This window comes from Mustela nivalis, assembly GCF_964662115.1.
Source record: "Mustela nivalis genome assembly, chromosome: 1".
Lineage (NCBI taxonomy): Eukaryota > Metazoa > Chordata > Mammalia > Carnivora > Mustelidae > Mustela > Mustela nivalis.
The window spans coordinates 59,542,455-59,565,605 of NC_139020.1; the positions used below are offsets into that span (position 1 = coordinate 59,542,455).

At 36.8% G+C, this 23,151-nt stretch overlaps 1 protein-coding gene across 7 annotated transcripts in view; it reads left to right on the forward strand.

Annotated features, from left to right (window-relative positions):
* ATP6V1A (ATPase H+ transporting V1 subunit A) overlaps positions 1-23,151 on the forward strand; it is a 63,174-nt gene that overhangs the window by 18,033 nt on the left and 21,990 nt on the right. For 6 of the 7 annotated variants that reach the window (XM_082739940.1, XM_082739939.1, XM_082739942.1 and 3 more), the window contains 5 exons: positions 10,205-10,299; positions 13,163-13,291; positions 17,315-17,529; positions 17,812-17,949; positions 20,894-21,045. In XM_082739940.1, coding sequence (XP_082596066.1) covers positions 10,215-10,299; positions 13,163-13,291; positions 17,315-17,529; positions 17,812-17,949; positions 20,894-21,045 — 719 coding nt within the window. In that variant the 5' untranslated portion in view covers positions 10,205-10,214. Of the gene's footprint in view, positions 1-8,146; positions 8,277-10,204; positions 10,300-13,162; positions 13,292-17,314; positions 17,530-17,811; positions 17,950-20,893; positions 21,046-23,151 lie in introns of all 7 variants that reach the window. The other variant, XM_082739944.1, reaches the window with a different exon arrangement.

Here is a 23,151-nt window from a genome sequence, read left to right on the forward strand (position 1 = left end):
CACCACTGTATAGCTCTGTTGTCTCAGGAAGGTGGCTTAAGTCTCAAAACCTGTCACCTAATCAAACACCACCAATGTCATAAGACTGTTAAGTGTTAAATGATATGTGCCCATTTTTTAACATAATGCCTAAAGTGTAATATGTGTGTAATGAATAGTAGTTGATATTATCTATTTTCATTTTCAGACATTTTTATCAAGTTACTGCTGTGCAAGGCACTTTGCTGTGTGGGAGGAGGGGCCAGAAAATAATAAACATGCTCCCTGAAAGCAGGGATACACAAGTATATTCATATAATGGTTTATCATTGATCATAGGCTTCTAGCCTATAAATTCATATACCATAGAACTTACACAGTAAATCAAGTATTTGGGGTTCTTAGCTAAAACTTTGGGTTATTCCATACTATAGTACGATTTTATTTATAAAATTTTGAAGTAAAAGGAATCTTAATTGCTTATTTCTAGAAATACTGTAAAAATTGTGGGCAAGACTGTCAATAAATCTAAAGCATATGTAGCTGATAGTTTGAATTCCGTTCCCCACTTAAGCGTTCACCTAACTTTTATAGTTACTATTTCTTTTACAGAAATGCCTTTTTTTTTGATAAATGGAGGGGTGCATGTGTGCATGTCCTCAAAAAGTTTTATTCCAAGAGGAATACATTTTTCCTGATTCCGTTAGTCTGGTTTGCCATCTGTGATTTTTCTATACTTCTCTACTCTTTGGTTCTCACATTTGTCTGCACATTTCCTTATTATCCATCTCAGTAATTTTTGTAAACTATTTAATGACCTTATGTTTGCCTTTGTTCTTAACTTTTTGATCTATCCATTCTTATTTATTTAACTGTTTTTTTAAAAAAGATTTTATTTATTTATTTGACAGAGAGAGACATCGAGAGAGGGAACACAAGCAACGGGAGTGGGAGAGGGAGAAGCAGGCTTCCCGCCAAGCAGGGGCCCGATGCAGGGCTCAATTCCAGGACCTTGGGATCACGACCTAAGCCAAAGGCAGAAGCTTAACTCCTGAGTCACCCAGGCGCCCCTGACTTTTTAAAAATTTTTTTAAGTAGGTTCCACACCAAGCATGGAGCTCAATGCAGAGCTTGAAATCAAGACCTGAGATGAAATCAAGAGTTGAACACTTAACCCACTAAGCTACCCAGGCACCCCCATTCTTCTTTTTAAAATAGCAATGTGAAATCTGTATAACATTAAAATGTTCATTCTTTTTTTTTTTTTAAGATTTAATTTATTTATTTGACAGAGAGACACAGAACACAAGCAGAGGGAATGGGGGAGGAAGAAGCAGGCTTCCCGCAAGCAGGGGAGCCCGATGTGGGCCTTGATCCCAGGACTCTGGGATCATGACCTGAGCCGAGGGCAGCCGCTTAATGGCTGAGCCACCCAGGTGCCCTAAAAGTGTTTATTCTTGAAACTCTTTCCTTTCTTCTTAGATTGGTTAATTTAGTAGACCAGTAAAAGCAATAAGGACCCAGATGCGAAGTGGCCTGTCTGCTTAGATTAGCTCCCCATGAGGTCCCAAGTTGGCTTCACATCCCATGCAGATGAACACATCCCAAGGGGAAAAAAAGTGTTTCTCATGGCCTGTATCTTTTTAAAAAAGCAAGGAGATTATTTCCACAGGCTTTCCAACAGACTTTGCCTTTCCTTTATTGGTCAGAACATCATTATATGCTCATTTCCAAACCAGTTATTCTCAAAGAAACTAGAATTACCTTGATGGCTTACCAAAATTGGAGCCAACTTAGGGTTTTGTTGGCAAGATAAAAATAGAAACTAGCTAAGCATATAGTCATCTGCTACATAAACTTTTCTAATGGAGTTGCTGGGTGGGTAGATTAAATAAAATGAATAGGAATGTGTTTCACAAAATGATGTGGTACTGTACTAGAATACAAGGTAATGTTATTAGCTGGAATTCTACGTATTTTATAACTTTTTGACTAACTATAAGAATGTCAAACAGATTTATGATATCTTTTTCTAAGAAGGTAAACTGTGTACAAAATGAAGTATGAAGTGCCCCAGGATTTTATATGTAAATAATATTGTCCTGGAATCTTGGTATGTAGCTCTTACATAACACCTCATACTTTCCCCCAGCAGACCCTCTTCTTTCTGGAATGACGAAATTACTATACAGTGTATTAACCAGTAGCAATTTAGAGAGGACCTTGTGAAATGAAAGAAACAGAACTGGGCCTCCGATGTCGTGATTTGTCACTGCAGTGTTCTGCAAGGTGGAGGGAGTGATGACTCATAGATCAGATGGTTGCCTATGCTTGGAGTTTTTACCCTTATACAGCAGGATTTTGTTTTGTTTTTAACTCTTTATAAATATGGTGGAAAACCCTACAGTCTATGACTATAGGAATTTTGGTTGTAAGTTGCATTTACTTTTTATCCTCGAAGTAGGAATCAAGCACATAAAGGCAAAATTTTTATGTAATCATTAAGTTGATTTCTCTATGAGTGCAACTATATATGCCACATTATTTTAAAGTAAGCAATTGTTTTTAAAGTAGGTATCGTGCTTTTTTTTTTTAAATGATGGGAAGCAACAATAGGAAGGAGTTATTAAATAACATACAAAACCTAATGTAGCATGAAATCATGTTATCTTGGATATTATGGAAATTTGAGATAGGATTAATTTTCAGTGTACTGTAACTTGCAATATAATTTGCTTATTTCAAGTTAAGATGTTGTGGGATGCCTCTATGTGAAAAAGCATTAAGTAGTGAAACAAAAGATTTTAGTTTGGACTATTTTTATTTTCACTATTTTCATAGATAACAATAAAGGGGTGATTAATGGATACAAAATATTATGTTGTATGACCATATATATCGAACTGCCAAATGCTTTGCCCTATTCAGTGATTAAGTCAATATAAGTCTATCTAATGAATAATTTTTATTTTGTTTGCTGTGGGAAGGAAGCAATTTCAGATTTATCTTATAAAACAGATATTGTATATAATGGAGTACAAAGCTTGCTTAGATTAAGAGATTATACAAGAGCATACAAAGAAATTTTCCTGGGGTTGCCTAGGTGTCTCAGTTGGTTAAGGGCCCAACTCTTGATTTTGTTCAGGTCATGATCTCAGGGTCTTGAAATAGAGCTCTGCATTGGGCTCAGTGCTGATTATGGAGCCTGCTTAAGATTCTCTCTTTCCCTCTCTCTGCACTCCTCCCCTGCCTCCTGCTCACTCAACCACATGCATTCTCTTTCTAAAAAAAAAGAAATTTACCAGCTTACAGTAGACTGGTATAACATTCTGTTCTCTGTCAGGAAGATTGGGAGAAAATAGAGGGGTATTTATTCACTGTTTACTTGTTTATCTCGTATTGGGGTGCTTTGGTGAAAAAGCTTTAGAAGTACAATGGGAACCCGTAGTGCTGTGGGAATTGAAAATTTAATGTTCAAAAAAGCTCATTACCTTGGACCAGTTCATGGAAGTTTCTCAAAGTGTATAAGTTAGATCCAAAAACTTTCAGACCTGGAAAACTTATTTTCCAACTCTGTCAGAGAAAGTACTTTAGGAGTTAAATAAACTCTTAATTGGGACTCTGTTCCTAGAACTACTGATGATGGGTTCTGAGTTTTATGTTGAAGACAAAAGCAAGTTCCTGGAAGAAACTAAGGCTTTGGTTGTATGGGGACCTGACCTCTATGTCAGTTGCTTGACTTAGCCCAAGTATTGTCCTAATTGCCCTAACTTTCTAAAGCCACTTTTTTTTTAAAGATTTTGTTTATTTATTTATTTGACAGACAGAGATCACAAGTAGGCAGGGAGGCAGACAGAGAGAGAGGAGGAAGCAGGCTCCCCACTGAGCAGAGAGCCCGATGCGGGACTCCATTCCAGGACCCTGAGATCATGACCTGAGTTGAAGGCAGAGGCTTTAACTCACTGAGCCACCCAGGTTCCCCTCTAAAGCCACTTTTGTATTTCTTTCCTCCTTTGCAGAATAACTAGTTACAGGATAACTAAGAAAACAGGCCAAAGATCATTGTGGTTCAAGTGTGAGTCTCAGTTTTAGTTATCCAGGGAGTAATTATTCACTTTATTCATTATTTGAGCACTTGGGGTTCTCTGGAATCAGATGCCAAGAAAGAGTTGTTTAAGATGTTCATTAGGGATCAACACATGTGAAACAAAGAGGGCGGATGCCGAATTGGGCAGAGAAGTTGAAATGCCGTTCAAGCCTGGAAAAGTTCTTAGCTGACCCTGTGGCGAGATCTGGAGTGAGTCTTATGAGAGTATTCCACATCTGGTTGACATGGCTGGATTTTTATACCTCCAGTGTGCTCGATCACCAAGTGCAGGTGGCCAGCAAAGGCTGTGATTGTGGGCCAGGCAGCTCTCTGCATCTGAGGCCAACCCTGAAGGAGTGATAGCTACTGGCTATCCACTGGCGACACTCCCTGTCCTTTCTTGAAGGGGAATCTGGATGCTTCATCTCCCTGTCTCATTTGATAACACTGTTGCCTGGAGGCAGAGACTATTGTCCTTCCTGCCACAGAGGATTGTTTAGAAGCAAACTGTAGAAATCAGCCTAGTTAATTGAGGCAGAGAGTGCAGGGTCTTAATAAGCCTGGGCATTGGAGTCAGACTGCTGAGGTTCAAATCCCACCTGTAAAGCTTGCCAATTTTGTGAACTTGGGCAAAGTTACTTAAGTCTCCATTCCTTGGGCTTTCCATTTATAAAATAGCAATGGCATTAGTGGGTATGAAGTTATTAAGTAACTCTTCACTGAGTGCTTATTTTCTTTGCTGAGGCACTGTTTTCTTTGCCCTCGTGAAACTTGCACTGTAGGGAGTGACCCACGTAATAAAAAAGTGAGTTAAAAAGAAAAATTATATTCTTTCAGGTAGTTAATTGTAAGTGGTATGAAGAAAAGCAGGGTAAGAGCATTGAGGATGACAGTGGGACCAGGGGGATTATTCATGGGAGTGAGGAAACGCAGGAGCACAGCAAGCGGAAACGTCTGAGTTGCTCGAGCCGAGATTAAAATTTAACTGTGTTAAAGTATCAGAAATGGACAAAAGTCCAGGGAATGCCTGTATTTTATATTTTGAAAACTCATGTTTTCATGACTTTTTTATTCTGTCCTGAGAGATAGATTAAGAGCTGGTTTGGGGATGTATTTGCAACCATTTCTCTGCCTGTAATACAGTGGAATAGAAAAAGCTTAAGTTATGCATAATCATTATCAGGTATTTCTCCTCTTAACATTGACTTTAAAAAATAAAATCATCTTGATTTGCTGTGTAAGAATATTAACCAGATGAATGCAAGTTTGTGGATCTGGTGAATGCATATCTAAATTTATAGAATTATTATTTAGGCTCTTAATTCTCTTACTAGTTTGATACCACTATTTCTAATGTCTGCTGTCTTTGGCATAAATAATACATGCCTAAAAATAATACAGTTAAAAACTACAGAATCATTAGTTTCCATGGTGGCTAGGATTAGTCAGCTGCATGATAAACCCACAAGGTAGCTGAATCATGAATAAGCCCTTTGATTTCCGCTAATCATTGCTCATACATTTGGAGGTTCTCACTGTTGTTTTAAAGGGAATGTATATAAATACTTATTTTTAAAAATGAGAACAGATACCTGTATTGCCTCATGAACTTTCTCCAGAATACCTTCATTTGAATCATCTGTGAGGAAGATTTGATCATCTGTGAGGAAGCTCTACTAAATGTCTTCTTGTTCATCCTTCAAGATTCTGCTTACTCTTTTCTAAGTCATTCCTGTCCTGCCCAAGTCCAGGTTTGATGCCTTTGCTTTATGCTCTTCCAAATCAGCCTGACAGCTCCTAAAGGAGCACATGTGTCACTTGTTGTTACTACATATTTGCCTTTATATCCCACCACGCCAGGAATTCCATGGGGGAGAGATTGTGTCTTACTACTCCCTTACATTTTATATTTTCATTCTGTAATACACAGCACCTGGCACATCCTTGATGCTTAAAAATCTGTTTAGTTTTAACAGATAAAGTTATGGTTAAATACACTTAATAGCTAAGAAAAAAACTAGCCAAGGGACTAGATTTGGTTCAGGTAGCAAGAAGGTAGAAATATACTAGGTGCCTTTTAGATACTAGCCAAGATTAGCTTGTAATAACAGAATACAGTTAGTAGTCGTCACTATTACTTTTCTGTTAGGCTTACTTTTGGTCCCATGCAACAACCTCATTAGATTTTACAGATGAAACTGAGGCTCAAAAGTTTGAAAGAATTTGATTTGCCTGAGGATATAATTTGTAAATTCAACTCAGTTCTGTCTGACTCAAAGCCTTAGTCTCTGTTTCAATAAAAAGAACAGGACAAATGAAATGGTACTCATCAGTTCTCACTTGTATAATGTTTAGAATACTGTTTTTTATTTTATTTGCTCCCCTTTAGAAGAAACATTGAGGGACACCTGGGTGGCTCAGTTGGTTGAGCCTCTGACTCTTGATTTTGGCTCATGTTATGATCTTCCAGGTTGGGTCATGGGATTGGACTCCATGCTCAGTGCAGAGTCTGCTTGTCCCTCTCCTACTACTCACCACTCCCCTTCCCCACATTCATGTACTGTCTCTCTCAAATAAATAAAATCTTCAAAAATAAATAAATAAAACAAACTTTGATATTATGAAATCCTCCAGAAAAGAGTAGCCTTGGGAGAGATCTGAAAAAATTTTTGAAAGTTAAAGGCACTACAGAGAATTTCCTTGGAAGATGGACATCCTCTTTGTGGCTATAGCAGTTGGAAGAAATAGGGCCAGAGGGTAGAAGCAATGGGGAAGTAGATTTTTGTGGGATATAAGGCACTAAGAGGAGATTAAAAAAAAAGAATTGCTTTTTCAACATTGAAGCCTTGCTTAAATAGTGGTATTACTGATGAAATTCTTAAAAGCGTTTTATATTTCACAAGGAACATTCACAGTTATAATTCAGCCACAACTGTGGCATAGATATTAGCATTATTCCTACTTTTCAAATGAAGGTACAAAGAGATTTTGATTTGTCCAGATCCTCCTGCAGCATATCACTGGTAGAACCAGGGTCTCCAAAGTAGGCTGACTCAAAATTTCATGCTCTTTCCACTTGATAGGCAGGTGACCATGTATCATGCATGCTATGTAGGAAATACCGTATTTGAGGAAAAGTTAGACTGTGATTGTCACGTTGTCTTCTGACTCTGAAAATTTTTTTCTGAAGATTAAAATTAGACCTCATTTGTTTGTTCACTACTTCTTTGAAAACTTGTCTAGCACATTTCCCAAATACAAGTCTGTCTCTAGGGCACCTGGGTGGCTCAGCGGGTTAATAAGCCTCTACCTTTGGCTCAGGTCATGATCTCAGGGCCCTGGAAATCAGGCCCTCTGCTCAGCAGGGAGCCTGCTTCTCCCTCTCTTTCTGTCTGCCTCTCTGCCTACTTGTGATCTCTCTCTCTCAAATAAAATCTTCAAAAAAAAAAAAGTCTGTCTTTAAACTTTGGTTTTTTTTCTTATTATCTAAGTGGTCTCCAGAAAAATTTGTTCTTTTTGTATTCCAGTCTTTTGCAGTTCCTTAGCTGCTAACTTAATAGGCCCTTCTGCATCTTGAGGAAGCTGGAAAATCCTAGTAAACCAGATTCCCCTTTTCTTTACTTCCTCCCTCCTCTTCCTCCCTCCCTTCTTCCAATTTAATTTTCCTACTGAGAACACAAAAATCTTTATCTCTCTTATTGTGACACTTGGACTATGGTTATCTGGTTTATTTTTTTCTTTCTAATTCAATTCCATTGTTTCCAGTGGGCATAAGTATACCCTACCGTTTATCAATAAATAACCAGCCTTGATAGTCTCTACCTTATCACCAATGTCATCTTTAAGTTCTTGATACTTTTCTTGACTGTTAGAGAAACCACATGGAGAAACAGTCTCCTGGTTCTCCATGTGGTTTTCATCTTTGTTTTCACTCATACTTGTTTCTTTAATCACTTGGTTCTTCTTTATTAACTTTATCCAGCATTTCCTTATTAACTTTATCCAGCATTTCCCTTCTGAAGAGTGTATCAAGCCAGAACTCCACTGTTAACGACTTCATTGTTACACTCTCCTCCCCAGTTCTTCACTATCTTGGTTAATGGATTACAAATTGTGCCCCATGGAGTATGTGGTTCCCTAGTGATCCTTCAGTGGCTCCAGAAAGACCAAAACACTACTCAACCCTGCCTGAATTAATCCCCAATCTCAAGTTTTGTTTTTGCTTTTTCTGTTCTGTATTTTTTCTATCTGGACTAAACTTACTTTTCACCTATCTGTTCCCCTTACCTCATCCATATTGGTTTGTACATTTCCCACATCTGAATCAATTTCTTCTCTGCTTCCAGTGTGTGGTCATTTTGGAAGGCAGCTGTGCTCACCACTATACTACCAATGCCCAGTGTGTTGTGATTTTGAACACTAAAGTCATTTTGCTTTATAGTACATTTGTTTAAAGCCAGTGAAAGCTCCTTTTATTCATAGTCCTTATTCCCTAAGTTCAACACCGTGCCTTTTCAAATAGGAGCTCAATAAACATTTAATAAATTGAATTCCATTGACACTCAAGCCATAACTTTCCAGAGCTTTTCAGCTTCTCATCTTGCCTGCATTCCCTCCCCTACTGTAATCTGTTAGTTGAATTAAACATCATCCTTCTCATAACAGTTCCCACTTGGTTGTTTCCTATTGTATATAGGCTAAAGTCCACTTGGCATTCATTTCAAGACCCGCATATTAATCTCTACCTTTGCATCCTTATTTTTCACTTCTACTGTAATATAAACCTTTTATTCCAGTCAAACTGGTCTGTTAACTGTTCCTGCAAATTTTATTTCCATTCTTGGGGCACCTGGGTGGCTCAGTGGGTTAAAGCCTTTGCCTTCAGCTCAGGTCATGATCCCATGGTCCTGGGATGGAGCCCTGCATTGGGCTCTCCGCTCAGCGGGGAGCCTGCTTCCTCCTCTCTCTCTACCTGCCTCTCTGCCTACTTGTGATCTCTGTCAAATAAATAAATAAAATCTTAAAAGAAATTTATTTCTGTTGTTTTGTTCTTGTTATTTACCCCACTTGGAATGCCTTTGCTGTCCTCCTTTTCTTAGTTTGTGCTAATTCTGTCTGACCTTCAAGAATTCTTCCCTAAACATTCTAATCTTTGTAATTTTAGTAAATAAGTGTGTATTATTTGGTACTCAAATATTTATTGATCTTTTACCCTTTATGGTTGTTTGGGGCATTATGAGCTTTTTATATGTACATGTATTTTATCTCCCTTATTAAATTGACAGTAATTATTAAGTTATACCAGCAATCAAAAATAAACTTTATGCTTTGGGATCTGCAATCAGTTTTCTGTTTGTTCTTGAACAGTTCATTCTTTGGGTTTTTGAGATTGCACACCTACAAAGTAAAGAAGTTGAACTGAATTTCTTAAACTGTTCTGTGATCTGCTTTTAAAAAAAAGAGGAAGGAAAAGGGAAATTGCTTTCAGAAAAAAAATAAAGATATTACATTAAAAAATTTTTATTGTAAGATATAGTTTGTCAGAAAAGTTATAAAGACAGGTAATACATTAAAATACATTCATGGTAAGATTTAATTTGTCAGATGGTGAAAATAAAGCAGGAAAGAAGAGAGGTGTGTTGCAATATAGATGGCCAGAGAAGCACCTCAGAGAAGGGGACATTAAGCAAAGACATGAAAGAGAGATGGGGGTGGCTATCTAGGAGAAGAGTACTCCAGGCATGGGGACAAGTACAAAGATCCTGGGGCAGAATGCACGTGTCTTTGAGAATTGACAAAGAGTTCAGTATGTGTATGCAGAATGATTATGGAGAAGAATAGCTGGAGAGGTGGTTAGAATGGTAATGGTAGGGAGGACAGGATGTAGGGCTGGATAAACCATTGGAGAGACTTCACATGGTTTATTATGTTCCTTGGTATTTTCTATGGGATACATTGCATAAGAATATGTAATTTTGAATTTTAATAACTGTAGACCATTCAGGAATGAGGTACTTTTAACTATTTTAGAATTTCATATTTTACTCTAAAGAAGTGGTAATAGTTTAGAGTTGACTACTTATGTCAATTCTTTTGCTTTAGGGTTTGTGGTTATAACATTTTATTTTTTAACCATAGGTAAATTAACATGATGGATTTCTCCAAGCTACCCAAAATACTTGATGAAGATAAAGAAAGCACGTTTGGTTATGTGCATGGGGTCTCAGGACCTGGTAAGTAATATGTCATAATCTCAATAGTAAAGAAGATTCCTAACTTCAATTAATGTCTTTTTGAGGTGTATTAGGTAAAATATATAGGTTTCTGTTCACCCATATGTCTTTTTGTCCCTAAAAGATTTCATAGTTGCTATAAGACTGAGTTAATACCTCCATCATAAGAGCTTCTCTTGCATTCGTTATCTTAATTGGATGCTAATTTGTAATATCCTATTTATTATGGAAGTGTATAATTGAAGTTCAGAGTTTTAGATATGTCTGTTTTTTTGTTGAATCTGTGGTCTATATAGCTTTTAGTATGTAATACCTTGCAGATAATAGGCATTCAGTAAATATATGTTTATGTGGTTTGAACTTAAATAATTTTTTTCAGAGCTTTTCTCAACAATATCCTTGGCTCCTTGCATATATGAATCCTTCTGAATATTTATGTCAGATATCGCATAACTAGCTATCTGTGGGAAAGAGGTTTTATGATGTGAAAAAAATAGAAAGCAGTTTAAAAACTTTGTTTATTCTCCCAGAACTTGGGGTACTGCATTTTAAAAGATAAATCTCATTCTAATATTCATTTTACTTCAACTACAAAATATGATTCACTGGTTTTCCATAGGTAAACCACTCATTGATTTATAGTCCTTAGTGCCATGAATATTTTTCCTTATGTCTTTTTTTTTTTTTTTAAGATTTTATTTATTTATTTGACAGAGAGAATTCACAGTAGACAGATAGGCAGGCAGAGAGAGAGAGAGGGAAGCAGGCTCCCTGCTGAGCAGAGATCCCTGAGATCATGACCTGAGCCGAAGGCAGCGGCTTAACCCACTGAGCCACCCAGGCACCCCTTATGTCTTTTTATAAACCTCATGCTATAGGCTTTTTTGTTTTAATCACAGTACAGGTGATGACCCCTTTTTAGTTTTTGTGCACATGAAGTCAGTCACAGTGTTTATTTCTCCCTATGAAGCTTCTACAGCTTAGAACATGGTGTCTTGAGCGTGAACTCATCGGCAAAAATACTTTTCACTGTCTTCAGTCTCTTGCCAACAGGTTTCCTCTTCATGATCAGAAGGGTCTTTGGGAAAGTCAGGCAACACTCAAGAACCTTTAGGGAAGAGACAAAAAAAAGAACACCGTCAGGGGCGCCTGGATGTCTCAGTCGTTAAGTGTCTACCTTTGGATCAGGTCATGATCCCAGGGTCCTGAGATTGAGCCCCTCATCGGGCTGCTTCTCCCTCTCCCACTCCCCCTGCTTGTGTTCTCTCTCTCTCTCTGTCAAATATACTAAAATCTTGGGGTGAGGGGAGAAAAAAGAACACCAACAAAAGAGTTTAGGTCAAAATACTTTTCTGAAACTTAGAGTAAACTACTCCTGGAACCTCTTTATTATTCTTAAGTACTAAATAAAATGGTAGAGAAATGGCATACTTTGGGGTTTATGAAATATGATTTAAAATTTTAGGGGCACCAGGGTGGCTCAGTTGGTTAAGGGTCAGACTCTGATTTCGGCTGAGGTCACAATCTCAGGGTTGTGAGATCAAGCCCACAGAGTTGGGCTTCATGCTAGTTGTGGAGCCTGCTTAAGATTCTCTCTCTTCCTCTCCCCTCCCTCCTTAAACGAATAATAAAATAACATTTTAATTGTCTATATCATTTCAGTTCATCCTAATTATTCTTACATAGTAGTTATAGAGTTAAATATTATGAAATTAACAAATCTTTATTGTTCTAATCCAAGTTAATTAAGTATTAATACTTTAACGGTTTCCACTTGAATATTAGCTAATACATAGTTCTAATTAATTGTATCAGAAGACTAAATACTAAAAATACAGTTATACTTATTAATTGGAACTTCACCCACTGGTGATGACTGATTATAAACATCCTTTGAAGGGATGAAAGATCTATGAAAAATATTATTATTTTTTAAAGATTTTATATCTTAGATAATCTCTATACCCATTGTGGGGCTTGAACTCACAATCCTGACATCAGGAGTTGCATGCTGTGCCAACTGAGCCAGCTCAGTGCCCCTGAAAAAAATTTTTTTGATGTATATGTGAGTTTTTCTAGGTAGAGCTGTCATTAGTTTATCAAAGGTGTCCTTGTCCCAGAAGAGTTTTAAGAACCAGTAATATGAAGTGTTAGAAATGAAAATAAAGGGGCGCCTGGGTGGCTCAGTGGTTAAGCCGCTGCCTTCGGCTCAGGTCATGATCTCAGGGTCCTGGGATCGAGTCCCGCATCGGGCTCTCTGCTCAGCATGGAGCCTGCTTCCTCCTCTCTCTCTCTCTGCCTGCCTCTCTGCCTACTTGTGATTTCTCTCTGTCAAATAAATAAATAAAATCTTTAAAAAAAAAAAAAAAAAGAAATGAAAATAAAGATGTTATTTTATATATTGTTTCTCAAAGGAATGGTGACAACACAGCGAACTGATAATTGTGTTGCATTTTACCATGCTACTTGCTAAAGTTCTTGTTCTAACTTTGGTTTAAAAATTTTTTTATTGTTCCCAAATCCATCATTTCATGCTTTATAGCAACTTCAGTTGGTCAAAATTTTGTCTCAGTGCTGCTAGGTAAGGGTTTGCCATATAGAACTTCAGAATTTTTGAAAATAATTTTCATGTGTATTATGTAAATGAAATGAATAAGCTTTAGCCTAACAGATTTCTTTTGTTTACCTGTATATCATCTGCTAAAAATGCATATTTTTGTGAAACTGTATGTATGTTTCATAGCAGGTGTTTTATTTTTCTTAATGTGTGAGAGAGGTGTGTTACTGGATTGATCAGATATTTCAGTTACCTGTAACTGTTCACAGAATCTTAAGTTACCAACTACTCATTTGTTCTTTTCAGTGGTCACAGCCTGTGACATGGCAGGTGCGGCCATGTATGAGCTGGTGAGAGTGGGCCACAGTGAGCTGGTTGGAGAGATTATCCGATTGGAGGGTGACATGGCTACTATCCAGGTGTATGAAGAAACTTGTATCCTTTTTGGTTCAATTTCTTGTCACTTTCTACAAGTCCGAATTTAAGGATTTATGGCAAAGGTGGAAGCAGCAACAAGCAGTCACATCAAAAGCATGAAATCTTGGTGTTGTAAAGAAACCTGATTTATACAAGAATTTGAAGAAAGGTACTAGGAATTACTGATCTTATTTTAAGCAGTTAGTATTGTCTTCTGAACTTTTATTGCCCTTTATATTTTGGTAGTTCACAAACTTTACGGGAAACCAATTACAGTTTTTCTTAAGAGTAACATACTGTAGAGGAAGGCATAAACAATAACAACATCTATTTTTATGGTTAAAATTCTCTGATCATGATTTCTGTTTAAAATAGAAAATTTTATGAATAAGTCACTACTCTATCTTATCCTAATAAATGCTGGATGACATGTTGCATTATAACTTTAGCACTAGGGAATCTTTACTACTTGTTTGATTATCATACTTTTGGCTTTTAAACAAAGTATTTATTTTTAGTTTTCTATGAAAAAGAGATAACGTGTTAGGCTTTGTGAAGAGGAACCGCTTTTTTTTAACTTCACTTACATATTTTACTTAAATTGATTTTCAGGATCAGCGTTAATTCTTCTTATTTATTACTATTATTTGAAATTTTTTTATTGAAGTAGAGTTGGCATACAATATAATACTAGTTTCAGGTGTATAACATAGGGATTTGACAGTTAACATTCTTTATGAAATGCTCACCATGATAAGTGTAGTTCTCATCTGTTACTGGACAAAGTTATTATAATATTATTGGCTATATTCCCCATGCTGTACCTTTTTATCCCCATGATTATTTTATAACTGGAAGTTTGTACCTCTTAATATCCTTCACCTATTTTGCCCATCTACCCAACCTTCTCATCTCTGGCAACCACTAGGTTGTTCTCCGTATTTAATGAATTTGTCTCTGTTTCTGTTTCTGTGTTTTCATTTGTTTTGTTTTCTAGATTCCACACATAAGTTAAATTATATTGTATTTGTTTTTCTCTATTTTTCTCTGTCTTACTTCATGTTTTACTTCATTTTTCTCTGACTTAACTTCATGGACCTTCTAGGTCCACCCATGTTGTCGCAAATGGCAAGATTTCATTATTTTTTTGTGGCTGAGTAATATTTTATTGTGTAATATAGTGTGTGTGTGTGTGTGTGTGTGTGTGTATACATACACACAAAATGAAACATAATACACAATATATTCTCTCTATATACACATCTCCACATCTCTGTATTCTCTCTGTATACACATGCCATAATATTCTTTATACACACAAACACACATCATTTATATCCATTAATCTATCCGTGGACACTTAGGATACTTACCTATCTTGGCTGTTGTAAATAATGTTGCTATAAATACAGGGGCGGCATTGGTTCTTTGGCTATTTAATTAAGCTTTACTTGATAGAACTTTTTTGCCATACTAAAATACGTTTTTTCAGGTAGCTGTTCTCGCTGTGTGAGTGGTGGGGTGCTAAATCAAAATAAAATTATCTGAAAATTTAAATAAAATTAGAAGTCTTTGTAGCTATGAAATCATGACTAATTAAAAGAAATTTTTAAAGGTTTTTTTTAATCTAATGTTAGCTTTATATTTCAATCTTTTACGTGGTTTGAAGACTTAAAAACAAATGAACATGTATACAGTGACAGCCCTTTCCACCTTTGTCATCCTATATCTGACCAGTTTTCCAAACACGCATGCAGCCATTTTTATCAATTCCTTTTATTGTATATCCTTCTAGTTTGTTAATTGCATATATGAACCAATATAAATGTGTTTTTTTCTAACCTTTTTTCCCCAAAAGACCACATATCATATGCCGTTCTACACTTTGCTTTTTTTACTTAAAAATACATCTATTATGGAAGATGGATAGGGATGTGATAAAGTATAGGAAAATGTTAATGGTAAGATCTAACTGGTAGATAAAAGAATTCACTGTAAAATTCTTTCAACTTTGCTCTAGGTTTGAAAAGTTTCGTATTGGGGGCGCCTGGGTAGCTCAGTCAGTTGAGGTTCTGCCTTAGGCTCAAGTCATGATCCCAGAGTTCCAGAATTGAGCCCCACATTGGGTTCCCTGCTTGGCAGGGAGTCTGCTTTTCCCTCTGCCTTTCATCCCACTCATGTTCTCTCTCCCACTCTCACTCTCTCTCAAATAAATAAATAAAATCTTTAAAAAAGAAAAAAAAGGAAAAGTTTCATACTGGAAATGAAAATACATTTTGCAGGGATGCCTGGGTGGCTCAGTCAGTTAAGCCGCTGCCTTGGGCTCAGGTCATGATCCCAGGGTCCTGGGATCGAGTCCTGCATCGGGCTCCCTGCTCAGCAGGGAGCCTGCTTCTCTCCGCCTCTGCCTGCCACTCTGCCCACTTGTTCGTGCTCGCTCGCTCTCTCTCTCTTTCTCTCTCTCTGACAAATAAATAAATAAAATCTTTTTTTTTTTTTTTAAGATTTTATTTATTTATTTGACAGAGATCACAAGTAGGCAGAGAGGCAGGCAGAGAGAGAGAGAGGGAAGCAGGCTTCCCGCGGAGCGGGGAGCCCGATGTGGGGCTCGATCCCCGGACCCTGAGATCATGACCCGAGCCGAAGGCAGCAGCCCAAACCACTGAGTCACCCAGGCGCCCCATAAATAAATAAAATCTTTAAAAAAAATACATTTTGGAGATCTTTCTAGAGCAATTAATTGAAAATCCTCTATTTTGTTTTAAAAGCTACATAGAGTTCCATCATATGAATATACCATTATTTATTAATCTCTTTAATGATAAAAATTTTGGTTGTGTCTAGTCTACATATGTTATAAACAGTGTTATAGTGTAATTATAGTACAAAGTCATGGGAGTTTGATTCTTGGGTCAAGGTTTGTTTTTTTTTTTTAAGTTTTGGTTTTTTTTTTTTTTGATAGAGATCACAAGTAGGCAGAGGCAGGCAGTGGAAGGGAAGGGGGTGGAAACAGGCTCCTTGATGAGCAGAGAGCCCAATGCGGGGCTCGATCCCACAACCCCGAGATCATGACCTGAGCCGAAGGCAGAGGCTTAACCCACTGAGACACCCAGGTGCCCCTGGGTCAAGGTTATGTGTTTTAAATTTTGATAGATTTTGGTGAGTTGCTGTCAGTAAAAGTTGTACTGATTTTACTCCTCTATCAATCAACAAGTATGTGAACAACATGATTTCGGTGTGCTTATTTGCAGGTTTTATTCTTTTCCTTTTCAAAATCACTTATTAATTTTTAAGATTTTAAGATTTTGCTCAGGTACTAATATCCTTTCTGTGGGACTGATATTCCTTAGTAGTATAGTTGAAACAATGTATTCACTAGGTATTGCTTCTGTGCTTAGCTCTGTGGTTCCCAAACTGTGCAGAAGGCACACTGAGCAGCTGCTGCAAACTCAGGTGACGTGCCAGGATATTTAAAATTTTTGAGGTTAACATCAGAATATTAGACATACTGTCAGACATCATGTGAACCAGTAACTTCAGTTAATAGACACTTTCATTATTCTACTATACTATATTCTTGTCAATGATGTCATATCTTTGCAAAACTGAGTGGTGATTGTTATGCTGAAAAGCAGGTATCATACAAAAATGAATGTGGAACAGGTATTTGTCTGATTCTAATGTTTGAAAATTTTACAGTACATTTGAAGAAGTGATGTTATTTAAAAATGAAATTAAAATGCCATTTTTTTCTTTCAATCTCTATATATTTTTCTCTTAAAGTGACACTCAGTTGTTAGGACATACATATTTGTTAAGTTGGTTGGATAGAACTATTTAATAAATGGAATTATTAAATATATATTTTGTCATAGGCTGCTGTGAAAAAGTTACTGAAACACCGAGGATGTTGCAAATTAAGGAAGTTTGAGAATTTCTGTTTTAGCTCCTTAAGTATCATCTCCTCTTCCAACTGTGGTATTTCCTTCTTATAGGGTTTCTAAACTTTCATAATGAGTTTTCCTCAACTACTGTTTCTAGCTGGTGTATCTGTTGGAGATCCTGTACTCCGCACTGGTAAACCTCTCTCAGTAGAGCTTGGGCCTGGCATCATGGGAGCTATTTTTGATGGTATTCAGAGACCTTTGTCAGATATCAGCAGTCAGACTCAAAGTATCTACATTCCCAGAGGAGTAAATGTGTCCGCTCTCAGCAGAGATGTCAAATGGGATTTTACACCTTGCAAAAACCTACGGGTATGTCTTTTTAACCAAGATTTCTAAAGTTGGTGAAAGAATGTGAAATAGATGTTTAGTGAACTATTTTGTACTTTATCAAATAAAAATAGACCACAGAAGCATAGTTTAAATTTTTCTTTAAATCTGCTAGAAGAATTATAGAACTAATGTGTTTTATTGATAAGTGAGGCAGATGATTTAAATAATGGCAGCAAGGATGAATCTACTTGGCATTTATTTAAACATTAAACAGCTTGATGTTTATTTGAACATTAAACAGCAAATGTACTTGCTCTCTAGGTTGGTAGTCACATCACTGGTGGAGATATTTATGGAATTGTCAATGAGAACTCACTCATCAAACACAAAATCATGTTACCCCCACGAAACAGAGGAACTGTAACTTACATTGCTCCACCTGGAAATTACGATACCTCAGTAAGTATTATGTAAACTTTAAGTAAACTTTATTTATCTTTATTATGTAAACTTGATCTAAACTTTATTATGTAAAGTGTGGCGCTACCTGATAACTGTCCCATTTTAGTGTCCTAAATAGTCATAGAATTGATACTTAATGTGTAGGTTTTAAATAGCTCCCATATATATTTTTTTTTTAACCATGATGATTTGGTACCCTTATCATTGCAAAATGATTACCACAATAGGGTTAGTTAGTACTTCATCAGAGCACTTTGGGTGCTTAATGTGTGTGTGTAGGTGTGGTGAGAACATTTAAGATCTACTCTGTTAGCAGCTTTTAAGTATGTAATACAATACAGTGAACTACAGTCATCATGTTATATGTTAGATTCACTTACTCATTTTTTTTTCAAGTTTTAATTCAAATTCCTGTTAACATACAATGTAATAATAGTAGTTGCAGGTGTAGAATTTAGTGATTCATCAGTTACATATAACATCCAGTGCTCATCACAACAGGTGGCCTCTTTTTTTTTTTAAGATTTTATTTATTTATTAATCGAGAAGAGAGACAGCAATGGAGGGAACACAAGCAGGGGGAGTGAGAAAGGGAGAAGCAGGCTTCCCACCGAGTGGGGAGCCTGATACGGGGCTCAGTCCCAGGGCTCTGGGATCATGACCTGAGCTAAAGGCAGACCCTTAAGGACTGAGTCACCCAGGTGCCCCTGCAAGGGGCCTCTTTAATACCCATCATCCATTTAGCCCATCCCTCTCCCCAACCCAGTAACTCTCAGTTTGCCTCTACAGTTAAAAGTTTGTTTTATGGTTGCCTCTCTTCCCCGCCCCGTGTTCATCTATTTTTCTTAAATTCCACATACAAGTGAAATCCTGTGCTATTTGTCTTTGACTGACTTATTTCACTTTTAGCATAATACTCTCTAGGTCCATCCACATTGTTGCAGATGGCAAGATTTCATTCTTTTTTTTTTTTTTTTTAAGATTTTATTTATTTATTTGACAGAGAGAGATCACAAGTAGACAGAGAGGCAGGCAGAGAAAGAGAGAGGAGGAAGCAGGCTCCCCGCTGAGCAAAGAGCCTGATGCGGGACTCGATCCCAGGACCCTGAGACCATGACCTGAGCCGAAGGCAGCGGCTTAACCCACTGAGCCACCCAGGCGCCCAAGATTTCATTCTTTATCTATGGCTGAGTAATATTCCTCCATACATACATGTATATATATATAATATATATATATATATCAAAAGAGCCCAAATATCCATCTACTGATGAATGGATGGGTATTTGGGCTCTTTTCATGGTTTGACTATTGTTGATAATGCTGCCATAAACATTGGGGTGCATGTATCCCTTTGAATCATATTTCTGTATCTTTGGGGTAATTACCTACAGTGAAATTGCTGAGTTGTAGGGTAGTTATATTTTTAACTTTTTGAGGAACCTGTTTTCCTCAAAATGTGGTTCCAGCATAGCTGCACCACAAATTTACATACCCACTAACAGGGCAAGAGGGCTCCCCTTTCTCTACATCCTTGCCAACACCTGATGTTCCCTGTAAATAATTCCTATAATTTTTAAAGATTTTTTTATGATTTTATTTTTAAACTTGGGCTTGGGAATACAAAAAGCAGAACATACTGAGTTTTGTGGTTTTGTGTTTTTTTTGTTTTTTTTTTTAAGATTTTATTTATTTATTTGACAGAGAGAGATCATAGGTAGACAGAGAGGCAGGCAGAGAGAGAGAGGGAAGCAAGCTCCTTGCTGAGGAAGGAGCCCCATGTGGGACTCGATCCCAGGACCCTGAGGTCATGACCTGAGCCAAAGGCAGTGGCTTACCCCACTGAACCACCCAGGCGCCCCGTTTTTTTTTTGTTTTTTTTTTTTTTTTTAAGGAAAAGCAATATGTAGTGTAACGTTTCGTAACTTATGCTACATTACTTAAAACCTGATCTTTTAGGCATAGAATAGACTTACTTTGCTTTTAACTGTCAGTATATATTTATACAGTAAACTGTATGACAGATTATATGAATTCTGACTCTGGATGAGCTATTTAAAACTTAGTCCTTGAATGTTATTGATAGTCATATCATATCAAATACAGTAAACAGACAATAGTCTTTGTGGGTATGAAGATAACTTTATTAAGGAGAACATTATAACAAATAATCTGTTCCCAACAAAATGTGATAAAAGAATATTTTTCTAATCATTCCATGAGAATAAGTCTGTTCTCTACAAAATATTTAGAGCAAAAGAGTTAAGTAATGATTGGGATTCTGGGCCATCAGCCAACTTGACTCACTAGCTTTGAGACTCATACACTCCTACACGGAATGAAATACTCTGAGGTAGATAATTCAAATTCACTAATCAACAAAATTACTGATACCTATAAGTCTGGATGTTGGGATTGTTTTTGAATAGTTGAAACCATCCCAGTGTTCATAAATGTTAGAGTATTACTCATCGTTTTGCTTTTGTAAATATTTAATATTTAACTTTATTAAATATGTTAGGGTTCTTAATAGGTAAGCATTTTTAATTAAATCAGTATAAGAACATTGTAATAGAGTTAGCACACAAAGCATACAAAGTAAATTCTGAAAGTTTTCATTTCTCCCCAGTCCCAAGAGTGTCATCTGTATCTTTAAAGACTTGTCCCTGTGCATATTCATATAATTTAACTATTCCTCTGTTACTTGAAATACCTCTTTCTCAAAACTCCTGTTTTTTAATTCTTGAAACAGTAATAAGTGCACCTGGTTAAAAAAATGAGAACTCTGTATATAACGATGAGCATTAAGAAATACAGATCTCCTTCTCTACTTCCACATACCACCTCTCCACCCCCAAGAGGAATCTGGAATTACTTTGATTTTAGAGGAAGGAATGTTCATATATTTGACTGTACTTAACATCCTGCCCTATTTTTATAGGATGTTGTCTTGGAGCTTGAATTTGAAGGCGTAAAGGAAAAGTTTAGCATGGTACAAGTATGGCCTGTACGTCAAGTTCGGCCAGTCACTGAGAAGCTGCCAGCTAATCATCCCTTGTTGACTGGCCAAAGGGTTCTTGATGCCCTTTTTCCGTAAGTGTGAGCTGTGTTTTTTTCCCCTCAGGATTATATATGTTTATTGTTTCACTGGTTTATAGATGAAAGGTTTCCTGTGCTAATTCTATAATAAATTTATCTAGAGAAATAATAGTGAACTAGTTAAATATATTCATATATTGCCAGTGCTTGTTATAGAGTCAAATCATTGAAGATTTATTGTTTCACAGTTGCAAAAGGAAAGGTTTTTTATCCTGAAAGTTTCTGAAAAAATAAAATTTCCAGAAGAAAATCTGTGCCCAAAGATATGACTATCTTTATTAAGTTATCCTAGAATGAGTAGGTTGGTATCATTCACTATAAGTCAATGGTTTCTAAAATCAACCGAGCTCTACATGCTGCTCACGTCTGCACTTTGCCATTTTCTTCGACTGTTAAAAATCTCTTTTAATTCTCAGGCTTCACCATACCCTGCTTTACTTTCAACAAATGACTTTATCATTTAATCCCCAGGAAAGACTGAAGCCATTGTACAGTAACTCCTTTAACCTTGATCACTAACCCGCATACATCCCACTGACCCTTGAAACCTACTTTGAGTTATTCTCGCTATTTCTCATTAAAATCTTCGATCCTGTGGCTTCTTATTAGTCAGTACCTCCTGTTTCCATATCCTTCAGTATCTAGCTTAAGCTTACTAGTCTGTCAATTTTCTGCATATTTGCCGGGATACTGAATTTTCTTGTTCTTTTGTTTTTGTTACACCTAGCAACATCCCTCCCGGCAGCTTCCCAGCGGTGAATCCGTCCAGCTATCCCCTTCCCTCAGGTCTACACACAGGCTGCTGAGAAAATCAGATAACCAGTGCAAGTTAGTACATCACTGCTGGGTCACGTCCGGCATTTCCCTCTTTACCATTCTCCTCCTCTACTCGGCAGCTGTTTCAGACCTCTACACCTGCGTCAAAGCCTCAGCTCCATTCTTCCTTCTTTGTTTGGCAAAAAGTGATCATGCTAGAGCCTTCACAGAGAACTTAGAGGCCATCACATTTGAAACTCCTTCAGTTAATGTGCACTTCCATTGATTCCTTCTTCCTTTCCTCTTTCTGGAGTATATCCTACCTCATGTCTCCTCAGAGACCTCACTTTAGGCTATCTCCCTTTACATAAGCTTCAAGCTTATCTTCCCTTTATTTCCCATCTAATGAAAAAAATGTCTACCTTCCACCCCTTACTCCTTTCTACCTTCCACTACTTGTCTCCTCATCTTCATAGCAAGACCTCTTGAAAAAATAAATTGGCCATCTCCACTTTTCCCACTCTAATTCATGTTGCCCACCTAGTTGAAACTACTCTCACTAATATCATTCACTCCTGTACTGATAATTCAATAAATAAGCTTTAGTATTTCCTTGATTCCTGTAACTTCAGATATTGCTTTCTACTCCTTTCTCCTTGAAATATCCTCTTTCTTTGTTTTTCCTATTAGCTTCTGTCCACAAGTTCTTATTCTCTATTTCAGGTCCCTTCTCCCTTAATTTTGATATTAAGAGTTTTTTCACACTCATGACTTAAATATTAAATATTAACATGATGACTTCCAAATCTGTATCTTCCTCCCAGATCTCACCTGAGTTCCACACTCAAATATTCACTTCTATTCATACCTCTCTTTTTGAATGCCTTAGAGGTGCCTCAGAGTCAGTATGTTCATAGCTAAAATCATTATCTTAATCACCACTCTTTGAAAGTTATTCATCTTTTTTTGTTGTCTCTTGGAACCAATGTCACTGTCATCCATCTGGTAAAATGCCAAATGTGAAATCTGTGACTCCTCTCAATGATCATTCTTACCTGCCCACACCTAATTATTGAAAAGTGCTTTTAGTCTATTACCTGGACATTTAAAAATCTATATCTTTCATCCCTACTCCATGATTTTAATAAAGGATTCTACCCTAATTCTTGCAATAATCACATTTTAATCATACTTCTCTTCAGTCTTGCCTTCTTTCTAAGTATTGTCCATATTATGTAATGACCCATCTAAAACATATCTGGTCCTGCACTGTTTTGCTTGAAACCTCTAAGTGCACTTCACTGCTTTTCAAACAAATACTCCATAACTCCTTACAAAACCAGC